General features: G+C 40.8%; 1 protein-coding gene across 3 annotated transcripts in view; it reads left to right on the top strand.

Moving 5' to 3' along the window:
* LOC133486815 (rho GTPase-activating protein 6-like) overlaps positions 1-12,418 on the top strand; it is a 78,779-nt gene that overhangs the window by 48,961 nt on the left and 17,400 nt on the right. Inside the window, exons 1-2 of one of the 3 annotated variants that reach the window (XM_061792507.1) lie at positions 5,798-5,862; positions 11,197-11,290. In XM_061792507.1, coding sequence (XP_061648491.1) covers positions 11,255-11,290 — 36 coding nt within the window. In that variant the 5' untranslated portion in view covers positions 5,798-5,862; positions 11,197-11,254. Of the gene's footprint in view, positions 1-5,797; positions 5,863-10,844; positions 11,291-12,418 lie in introns of those variants that run through there. The other 2 variants (XM_061792504.1, XM_061792505.1) reach the window with 2 other exon arrangements.

The following is a 12,418-nucleotide window of genomic DNA, read 5'->3' as shown; positions in this document are numbered from 1 at the left end:
AATGGCGAACAGCTGGACTCCAATGGGGCGCCGCGCTGGCCCAGGCTGCCTCGATGAGCACGTTGTTGTTTGGGCAAAATTCACCTCCGCTCCACTAGGCCGCTGACAGGGAGGCAACGCAGTTTAGTAGAGGAATAACCGCCGAGGAGCTATTTACCATTTTTCTGCACACCGATTTGCAATAGCTGACATCAAAATCTGATCCCGGTATGGGGCTTTTAAAGATGGCATGCGTTACAGGCAGGAGAGTTTTAAAATTAAGCTGAAAACATAATCCAACTCTATCATTATCTGCCTGCCAACTGTCAACCATAAACGAGCCAAGCCTAAATCCTATATAAACCAGCGAACTGGATCTTAACCTAAATGTGGCATCATTATTTGATCCATAGTTGATCATTTTAATTCTCCGTTTAAAGGCATTCTCCTCATTGGTGTTTTAACATGATGACTGTTCACGCTCAGTCAGCCATGCAAGAATGGCGTACACAGTCTTCCATTAGTTATGAGGGAAGGCACGTGTCTTTGCCTCTGCAAGCAAATGTACGCGCTTGCGTAACACGGCGCGTGCATGTATACACGCAGAAGCCTTTCAGCGCTGAAAGTTTAGCTCGCAACTTGGACTCCAAGAGGCTGGGATTTTTTTTTACATTTTTTTTTTTACTTGTATCCTTTAGGCTGAATATTAGGAGCTCCTTAAAGAGAAATATGAATAATATTAAGAATGGAGTGGTAATTTGTGAGGAAAAAGTCATATTATCACAATAATAATTGTATTAGGAGGGAAAAAAATGAATTGTCATTTTACAACAATAAAGTTGTAATTTACCAGAAATATTTTTCTTATTTTTATGTTTTTTTTAATTTATTTTCAAATAATAAATTTGGAATACTGTATTGCAATAATTAATTAATAATTTGACAAAGATCATTTCAACATTGCTAATGTTAAGTTGGAATATTATTATAATAAAGTTGTATTTTTAGGGGACTGACATCCGTATCTTGTACGGGGAAAAAAAATCTAACATTTTCCAAATCTCACATCATAATGTTACAAGAATCAAGTCAGTACATTATGAGAAAAAAAAGCGACTTATTTTCCAAGACTAAGACAAAAGACATGATATTATAAAAGTTAAGTCAAAATATTATGAGAATAAAGTACGAGAACTTTTAATATTGCAAGAAAAATGTGTAATTATCCAGAAATAGTTCGGAATCAATTCATAATTTTGGAGGAAAAAAACTTTAATGTCACAATAATTAAGTCTTAATATAAGAGAATGAATTTGTAAATCCCTGAGTATGGTTGTATCATTAAGTTAAAATATTGCTATAAAATAATAAAGAATAAAGTCATACTTTTAGGAGAACGAAGTACTGATTTTGTGAGAAAACTATCTTAATTTTCAAAAATGTAAGTCATAATCTACAAACATTAAGTCAGAAGATTGCAAGAATTATTTTTTATAATTTAAAATTTCCACAACGGAAGTCACATTATTATGATAATATATGTAAATATGAATATTAACCTACAAGAATAAAATTGCAACTTAACAAGAATACATTTTAACTTGGTGAGAAAAAGAATACAATATTAGGAGAAAGTCATGAAGCAATTAATTGATAAAATGGCTGTAATTTTTGTTAAAATGTCATAACAATCTGATGAAAAAAACATTTTACAAGAATAAAGTGATATTATCACAAGAATTAAGTTATACATTAAATTACACTGTTACCTTTTCTTTTATGTGCGAATTTTCTTACCATAATCATTTTCATCAATTCAGCAATACAATTTTTTTTTTTTTTTAAAGTCTTTATTATTGCAGCATCACAAACCTATTGTCATAATATTGTGTTTTTTGGGGGGGGGGGGGGGGTTTTCATGTAATTTCACAATTTATTCCTTGCTGGTATCATACAATATACGATTACAGTTCCATTAATTGTAACACAGCTTTCACTGCTCACATATAATTCATGCAGTAGCCGTGCGTGAGCATATGGTCAAAGTGCAAAGCAGACAAAAGCAGACCTTTTTGTGCGAGCAAGATCCAGCACACGAATCCATCCAATCACGGGGCCCGGCACTTACCCCGAGGCCACACTCCATCAGTGGCCTGCTTTTCTATGACACACAGGTCACGGCATTTGGAGTAAGAACAGAGGCTGTGCACTAGCCCTTGTGCCAAACGCACATGAGTAAGACCCGCATTTAGCGTGTTGTCTCGCGGTCATAACGGCAGCAATTGAAGACGAGGTTAATAAGGCTGGAGCGCGTTATGAGATGCGTCGGCTTTCACGGGCTGCTCCTTTATTTTTCGTTACAATGTCATGCTGCAAGCCTCTTGGCAAATTTCTCTAATGGCTTGAAAGAGGCGCCACGGTGGTCGACTGGTTAGCTCATCTGCCTCAGTTCTGAGGACCGGGGTTCAATCCCCGGCCCCGCCTGTGTGGAGTTTGCATGTTCTCCCCGTGCCTGTGTGGGTTTTCTCCGGGTAATCCGCTTTCCTCCCACATCACAAAAACATGCATGCTAGGTTAATTGAAGACTCTAAATTGCCCATAGGTGTGAATGTGAGTGCGAATGGTTGTTTGTTTATGTGCGCTGCGATTGGCTGGCGACCAGTTTAGGGTGTACCCTGCCGCTTGCTTGAAGATAGCTGGGATAGGCTCCAGCACGCCCGCGACCCTAGTGAGGAGAAGCGGTACAGAGAATGGATGGATGGATGGCTTGGATGACAGCATTGCCTTGTTGTGATTAATCTGTAGGATACAATGGAAATACAACCATGATGTCATACTTCTTTGACATTTATAACCTCTCACCTCAAGTCTAGTTTTATTGTACATCAGTTAACTTACTTTAGCAAGAAAATAAAAATGTTTCTCAAAACATTCCCTGTACAGTTGATTAAGGTGTTATGGTTGCAATATTTTGTTTCACTGTAAAAATATAAGCAAATCACATCCAGGCACAAATTGTGAAGGTTCTTCTGTTAAAGCCATCCAACTAGACCAGTGCTGTAAACTAGTTTAAAAATGCATCACAGCTAAAGCAAGCAAACAAACAAAATGTGAAATTAATTCCAATTGTATGTTGTTGTGGGGTGAAGTGCTACACAAATTGATTTTCAGTCTATCGGGAAAGATTTGAGCAGCGGAAAGACTTTTTTTTCTCTCGCTCATTATTTTATGATGCATAGCAAGCAGCAGATGCACTCATTTGCATAAAATGATGAGAGTGGCTCTATGCATAGAGCATAGCAGCAAAATCTCATATTAATACAGTGAGTTATTTTTTTTTCTGTTTGGCTGTTGCTAAAAGGTTGCAGTCGTGTTTAGAAAAGCTGGGATGTAATTTGCATTCTTTGGCAACAACTCCTGCATATATATATAACTCTGCTTTTTTTTCACAAAACAAAGAACAATGCCAAACAGGTCATTAATCAACTCTAATTAGTCAGTAATTAACAGCGCTGGACAAAGAAAGGCAAGCACTAATTTAAGGATGCGCCTTCAACAACTCATCCATGATGATGATTTTTTTTTTTGTAAGCTGACCAATTCTGAAAGGCATCAAAACAACCCCGGGATACGCTGAAAAATATGCAACGTCCATAGACAGGAAGTGCAGAGAAGTCGGTCAGTTTCAGTCAATGAGATGACAGGATATCACATTCCTCAAATCAGTGTCAACACGGCTGCACAAGCCCCTCCCCTTCCTGCAGCCCCCCTGGGAAGATCCGATTCACAGCATCCAGCCATTAGCCGTAATGTGGGAGAAAAAATCAATGTGCCCGTGGAAAGCTTGCAAAGGTCATCGGGCCAATGCTCAAATTCAGTCGCCGCGCGACATTTTGGGTCAGGCTCCGAGCCTGCCGGTCAAGCTTTGTCTCTACTGTCATGCATGAATTAGGGTCGTTATGAACCATATGACCATATGGAGGACAACCGGTTTTAGTTGGTCAAAGGGAAATTAAATATGAACAAAATAGGTCAAAATGGACACATTAGCCTCTTTTTCTTTAAACACTAAATTTTACACAGAACCCAATGAAACTGGATATTGCTGCACCTTTCACGCAGTGACAAATAGGTCTGGTGTGGCATATAAAATACTTGTGACAGTTGCTCACCACATCAGGGAAGTGAGTGTCCGGTGTTAAAATTCGCACCGCTACCTCCTCTGGTGAAAAATTACCACGTTGACTTTGTCGCCCTCATTCTATGCTGTTGTTGTTAATACAGAACAGCCACAAAGAAGGAAGCCAGAGAGTTCTCGATGTACAACAGAGTTCAGTTCCTAAGGCGACGACATAACCTGAATTCAAATGAGCCTTAGTCTATCACTAACCTACAATAACAGAGTGGTAAAGTCATCATTCTAGTAAATATTTGGATGAAAAACACTTTTAGGCCGTAAACCGAGGCGCCGCGACAGAGCAGGCAAACAAGGCAAAGGGGACCCCTGGCGATGGCTGGGTGTTAAGGATGTGTTAAGGCTCAGATGCTAAATACCCAATACTGTACTAAATACCGGATTGACTTCATCACCTGGTAAGGTCTATTCAGGGGTTCTGGAGGTGGGGGGGGGGGGGTCGTCAGGAAGTCAAATTTCAGATTCAGGAGGAGCAGTGTGGTTTTCGTCCTGGCCTTGGAACAGTGGACCAGCTCTACACCCTCGGCAGGGTCCTCGAGGGTGCATGGGAGTTCGCCCAACCATTCTATATGTGTTTTGTGGACTTGGAGAAGGCGTTCGACAGTGTCCCTCAAGAGTTCTGTGTGGAGAGCTTCAGGAGTATGGGGTACCGGACCCCCCGGTACGGGCTGTTCGGTCCCTGTACGACTGGTGTCAGAGTTTGGTCCACATTGCCGGCAGTAAGTCGGATTCGTTACCAGTGAGACTTGGACTCCGCCCTTTGTCACTGATTCTGTTCATTACCTTTATGGACAGAATTTTTTGAAGGCGCAGCCAGGATGTTGAGTGGGTCCAGTTTGGTGATATCAGTATCACGTCTCTGCTTTTTGCAGATGATGTGGGTGATCTCCAACTCTTGCTGGAACACTTCGTATGAGACTGTGAAGCAGCTGGTATGAAAATTAGCACCTCCAAATCTGAGACCATGGTCGGAAAAGGTTGGAGTGGGAGGAGAACCTGCCCCAAGTGGAGGACTTCAAGTATCTAAGGGTCTTGTTCATGAGTGAGGGAAGAATGGAGTGGGAGATCGACAGGTGGATCGGTGCAGCATCTGCACTGGATGCCTCCGTGATGAGGTGTTCCGGGCACATCCACCCAGGAGCACCAGGGACGACCCAGGACACGCTGGAGAGACATCTCTCGCCTGGCCTGGGAACGCCTCGGGATCCCCCCAGAAGAGCTGGACGAAGTGGCTGGGGAGAAACAAGTCTGGACTTCCCTTCTTAAGCTTCTGCCCCTGTGACCCGATCTCGGATAAGCAGAGGAAAATGGATGGATGGATTTTATCACCAAATTCCATGTTTCTGTCGTTCGGACTGTCGTTAAGTTAACCCAAGGGGAAAAAAGTTGGAAAATGTTCACTTCATTAAACCTTTATTAATTGTACAGGGCGTGGTAGAGAAGTGACTGGTATTGCAGAATACCCTTACAACACAGGCACCATTCCACCTCTGTTAAGACTCTGATACTACCACCAAAGGTGGAAATAGCAAGCAAACGCAACATGTAAATATTTAGAATAATGCAGTCTTTTCCAGGCTGTGTGAAAGGAGCTAATGTTTTTGTTTGTTTGTTTTTTTACAGTTGGGCTTCTTATGTATGAAACGTCTTATACTCTACCTCTGGAGGCTAGAAAAATAGCGTGGCAGGTACGTAGCCCTCGTTGCATGTGAATGCTGGAAAAAAGCCTTGACTCGTGTTTTTCACATTTCGGCTTCTTAAGTGTTAAGGTTCCTATACTCCCTCTTGAAAAATGACAGTCTTGACTTCAACTCCACATTCCTTGTCGGTGTCATTAAGACAGGAGAGCGAGGAGAGTATCAAAAAAAGTGGTAACTATTCTTTTATTCAGTTATCTTCATAAAACCTTTATTAAGTGTACAGGGCATTGCAGAAAATGCCGGCTCAAACAGGCAGCGTTGACTCATGCTTTTACAGTTGAGCTTCTAATGTGTTAAGGCAATGATACTTAATACTTAATACTAAATTACTGGGTCGATTCCATTACCCGATTCCATGTTGATGTCTTTAAGACAAAACAACGATACAATATTGATTTATTTATTTATTTTTATTTACCATTGAGTTTTTTATGGGTTAAGGTTCTGAAACTACCTCTGAAGGCAGAAAATTGCCAGGTCGACTTCGTCCACCCCCATTCCGTATCATTGCCATTGATACAGAAAAGCAAACCGGTCTTCTTATTGGGTGTTTGCAAACTTTGAATAGTGGAAAAGTGCACAAGCTACAATCTCTCTAATCTACTTTGATTTGGCATAGGTTCTCACAAGACAATATTTTGAGCCCCCCCAAATATGAATCATCCAACATACCTCACCGTCTCCTGCTTGTTGTCCGGCATGCCACTTTTGTCATTGGCGTCTCCATTATCATCCATGTCTTCTCGGTCATTCATGCAGATACTAAGAACTGCAGCTATTGCACAAGAAGGCAACCGTTCTCTATGTGTTCTTGATCGGAAAGGGAGAGGTAGAGGCCTCCTTGAAACATTTCTAGCCTGGAGTAATTCTATCAACTGCAAGGTGATATGGAGAAAAATGAGAAATCGATACTTTGCGGACGGTCTTGTTTGAGGCGGCGAGCTGAGTGGAAACGCAAGATGGCGTGGCGCTGCGCTGATGCGTACACTGCTGCTGCAAAACTGGTTTAATCAAGTGTTTGTCGGGCAACCATATTGCATTTTCCTCCCTCCATTACTCACCCACATTACTGGACATATGATGTGATAGCAAATACAAGAGACGGCAGGAAAAGAAATGATGTGAAATCGCTGAACTCAACTGGCCAGGACAATGCATTGCATTCAATTGGATCTGCTCAAAGACACCACGCTTCCTTCTGAATCCCAAATGTTACCATCTGCTGGAAATGTGGTGTCAATGCCAGTGATGACTCACTGAGTTGTGCAGATATTCTTGAAAAGGTCAAAAATAGATCCCAAAAGAGGCGAATGCAACATTCCACCAGTCATTTGCTTACATTCTCTCTCTGGTGCTTTGTGAGGTTATTTTGCATCCGTAATGCTTGTTAGTGATGGTTCACAGCACTATGATGACATGGTTGGCTGCTTGCATCATGTATGTGCTTAGTTTAGCTCCTGAGCACACACATGTGGTCTGTAGATAACACTGCATGCGTTCTGCTACCCAAAAGGCAACTTTTCCTTTTTTTCTTTTTCTTTTTTTTTCTTTTTTTTTATGGTTACTCCAGGTTCCTCCCACATTCCAGAGCAAATATCCATAGCTGTAATTGTGAGCAGAAATGGTTGTTGGGATATATACCCTTTGATGGGTTGGCAACCAGTCCAACTCTTGCCATCATACAACCTTGATTAATTGTTCTTACAATGTTTGAAATAACATTTCACCATTCTAAACTGACATAGAAGTGTAATAAGTAGTTAACTTTTTAATTTAGGATGACACTATGAAAAGGTGAGTCATGTTGAACATGCACCTAATACATCTCCTTTAAAAATATATAATAATAAATAAAAAGTATATATATATAAAAGAAAAATAAAGAATTGAAAAATATTGTTACTTCTAATGCAAGTGCTTGAAGAAGTAAATTACTCTAGAATTGCCCTTTGTTTCTAGTGTGTTTTAAATATGTGTGGCAGTGGCTCAAATTTTCTGGTGGGAAATTATTTGTCTTCAAATGAATTCAAATTTAGAGTTTGCAGTAATTGCTGAAACTCTAAATCACCTATTTACACAGTAATGCTTTATTTCCATCAACGATTCGAATGCATGTATCCACAAAATATAAGACGGGATACATTGAGGTCATCTACGGCCATGCATTTCTAATTTTTATATTCTTTTATTTTAGATTATATATTATATTTTTTATATTTGTAAAGCACAAAAAGAACATGAAAATGTGTGAAGGGTTGTATTCACAGAATGGAGCCGGAGGAAATGAGTCATTCGGCTTCATTATTTGACAGAAATGCCTGTTGCTTATTCATTTCCTGTTTAAAGGGGCCATAATTGACAAATGAAGGTCGTGTTGTAATGTAGAGGGACTGTAAACAAAATCTCAAAAGAAAAAAAAAAAAATATATATATATATATATATATATATACGTGTAGGTGGTAGTAATAGTAATAGTGGTCAAGGCTTTCCCACTAAGGCTATATTCACATTTTTATTGAATTATGCCTAGAACTTGAAGCATAAACAGTTGAGTTTTTCCACACCAACTCAGGGTAGTGAATCCTAACTAAACCTTGTTGCATGAACTGATGAAGCCTGCTTGAATGAGAGGGGAAACGTTTTCTAAGACAACCACAACACGTACAGTTACAATGGATTCAATGCCCTGAGAATGTACAATGGTGTATTGACTTTCAGGATAGTGTATTAGCGCCATCTACTGGTCATACCCCTTTTAAATCATTTTTAAAAGAAACTTCTCATGGTGCGATGACTAACATAAAAGGAACACAAAGTCAACAGCATGTCACACACAATCAGACAAAACAACCTTAATATGGCCAGCTATAAAAACATAGTCACTACCTTTACTTCCACTACATAATCTTTGGCATTTGTTGTTGTCATGTAAAAAAAAAAAAAAAAAAAAAAAAAAAAGGAAATGTAACCTCCTACACAGATAAAAATAAGCTCATGTGGAACAATTCAAAGCAGGCTGCCAAAGATAATGCTCCATTATCCTATCATACTGTTGTCAAATTGTTGTTAAAAGCAGAAAATCTCATTGCATTATTGTGGTCATACAATAGAATCTTTGTTTTAAAAATGTCCTTTTTTTCTTTCTTTCTTTGCGTTCCTAATAGTAGCAGTCAAAGCTGCACTTATCCGACTTGATAAGTGACACAGTGGGAAGTGCGGTGAGGATCTGCTGCGAGTCCTCAACATGGCCAGCGCCAAATAAGTGGATCAAACACAAAGCCGACCTCTTATCACCACTTCCCCTGTCTGTTTGGTGGACCCGCATATCTGATGGACCCTTATCGTGGCCGTACAGCGCCGGTTCACATGTCACGTTATCGCACGGGTCCTTTCCCCGGGGCTCCCACAGGAAGACTGCGTTCCCTGGGCACCGCATGCCAGGGATCTGGAGTGCCCTGCAAACCGGCGGGAGTGTTGGGGAGAGAAAAAAAAAATCCAGTGCAGCCAAAGAGGAGTGGGAATGTATACCAGTGGAAGTCTGTCTAACATTCCTGTCATGCTGAGTGGCTAATAGCAAGTCGAGGCCTAATTAGGAGAAAGTCCAACAGAGAAATCCACATACTGCCGATGAAGTACAGCACTTACAGTACCACTTGGTTAATTTCATGAAAAATCTACTTCCAAATGAAATCAGCAGAAATATTACAATCTGAACCTGAATTGTTAAACTCTTGACTCAAAGTGATTGTACTGGTTAAATAGAAATACTTTAAGTAATGTAATGGTGGTTTTAATGTCCATCCATCCATCCATCCATCCATCCATCCGTGTTCCACTTATCCGGGCAGCAGCTTGAGCACAGAAGCCCAGACTTCCCTTTCCCCAGCCACTTCATCCAGCGCCTCCAGGGGGATCCCCAGGCCTTCCCAGGCCAGCCAAGAGACGTAGTCAGTCCAGAATGTCCTGGGTTGTCCGGGGTCACCTCCTGGTAGGACGTGCCCGGAACACCTCACCAGGGAGGCGTCTAAGGGGGATCCACCTCACCTGGCACCACTCGATGCGGAGGAGCAGCAGCTCGACTCTGGGTCCCCTCCCAGATGACCAAGTTGCTCACCCTCTCAAAGAGAGAGAGCCCAGACACAACTTCGAAGGAAACTCATTTCAGCCGCTTGTACTCGCGATCTTGTTCTTTTGGTCACGACCCGCAGCTTGCGACCATAGGTGAGGGTAGGAACGTAGATCGACCGGTAAATCCAGAGCTTTGCCTTTCGGCCCAGGTCCTTGTTAACCACGGCAGACCACAGTGCAGGTGCTGCACCGATCCACCTGTCGGTCTTTCCTCACTCGTGAACAAAACCCTGAGATACTGTACTTGTACTCCTCCACTTGGGGCAGGATGTCATTTCCTGACCCACACAGGGCACTCCACCCTTGTCCAACTGAGTACCAAGGTCTCAGATTTGGAACTTCTGATTCTCATCCTTAACTTTTTATAACAAGTGACGAGGCGTACTGTATTTTGACGTCCATGTATTTTCTCACATTCTTTGCAAAAAAGAAGAAAGAAGGACTTCTCACTGCTGAAGTCCAGTTCAGCTTTATTTCTCTTTTAAGTTCAATACGTTTGCATTTAATCATTTAAAACGGTTTGTTTTTAAATATTTATGGAGGTAATATTTGTAATTAAATTTGATGTGCAATACATTTTCATTGAATCATTATTGAATAATTGTTTCTCCCTATATTTAAGCACAGTGTTAATATACCAACTGTACGTAATGTTACAATGGCTTACAATAATATTCAGTGAAGTATACTTTTTAAGACTAAAACCTCAGACGTGTGTTTAATGAAGGCTTAAGCCTACTATGCTACTGTATTTTAAAATCGGTCATGATGGTGGTACTTGGATTGCATTACACTTCTGTATATGGACAACTAGTCTACACACATACACAAAGGGAACATTGGGAATGCTTGTGTAGTTGCTGGTGCCAGCTATTGCAATATTGTCATGGCACTTTGTCAGGGGAAATAACTGGGATGAAATGATGGATGAGCTTTGTTTATCTGCAGATCTTTGGGGGTTGGGGAGGGAAAGTTCCGCCTCAGGTCCTGAGTCAGACTCAAGGGGTGTGTGTCTGTGTGTGTGAGCGTGGCGAGAGGGGTGATGAGTAGTAGAGCGTCCCTCCAGGCTCTGTTTGGACTTGTGGCAGCAAGATGAAGCCCTGTTCTTGTGCGCTGCTGCTGGTTTGATGATCGTTTAAGACCAACATGTCCGCTCAGGGACTCCTGAGCAGCGTCTTCTCCTGTTCCCTCAGCCCCAGGACCATCTCCAAACGTGGACTGAGGCAGACCAAGAGCCTGGACCCGGCACTGATGAGGCACTATGGAGCGGAGAGCACGTCCTACCAGGTCAGGCGCCTCACTCGAGCTGTAACTTTAACTTAGCTGTTATAAATCGGATTTAACAGTGTTTCTTTTCATGTTGCATTAATGAAGAACAGGTTGAAAAAGAATGGCTACATGTGTCAAAATACCACAAGTGATGGGAAGTCCCTCAGAGAGCACAAATCGGGCTTCTTTTAATCTTTACAGGGAAAGGAATAGAAAACAATTAGGTCTTATTTGGAAAATAAGAACATATTAATGAAGTTAGAATATTGCAATAGTACACCGTAGCAGCACGCCATAATAGTAAATAAAGAAACAAAAATCCAATAGTATTCATGTATATATTTACACCAGCAGCTGTGTGTGGCAACAGAACATGAATAATAAATATTATATCTGCAGATGTGAATGGTGAACTGTACTTGAATGAACAGATACTATGCATTAATATATACGTGGACAGCAGCAACAATATTTGGCAGCATTGTATGTAGCAAAGAAACTACACGTGTATCAATAAGTCGTCTGTTCAAGCAGTTGAGAACAAAATAAACATCAGCAGTACTACCAATAAGCATTGGAGTCAGAACTAAATAAATACTATATATACAGAAGTGTATGTGAACAGAAGCAACAATGGTCAGGAACATTGTATGTCATAAGAAATATCAATAAATAGTTCAGATATAAGCAACAATAAAATAAACACCATAACTCAGCAGTGCGGTGGCAACGCTACATAAATTAGATAATTGATATGCAGGAGTGAATGTGAACAGCAGCAAGAATAGTCAGCAGCAGTGTACATAACAAAAAAAAACAACCTGTGAATTAATAAATGCATGAGTCGTCATATCTAGATAGAATACTAAACACATGCAGATATGTGAATGTGAGCAAAAAAGCAGCAAGAATAGGCAGCAGCATTGTATGTGACAACAATGCTACTACAGTATTTGGAGCTGGTAATCCAACTAGCAATATTAACTATCAACAGTGTTGAATGAATACAATAAAAACCGTTTAAAAAGTAATGCAAGCAACATTCCATGAAATAAGAGGGGATCGTTCCCGGTTAGGTTATTGCAACATTGCCGCATTTTCACAATAGAGCAGACCGAGTTTACGTCAGCAGACACGGATTCAAAC

This window comes from Phyllopteryx taeniolatus, chromosome 12, assembly GCF_024500385.1.
Source record: "Phyllopteryx taeniolatus isolate TA_2022b chromosome 12, UOR_Ptae_1.2, whole genome shotgun sequence".
Lineage (NCBI taxonomy): Eukaryota > Metazoa > Chordata > Actinopteri > Syngnathiformes > Syngnathidae > Phyllopteryx > Phyllopteryx taeniolatus.
Note: the sequence above shows the minus strand (reverse complement) of the source record. Positions and strands in the feature narration are given on the sequence as shown.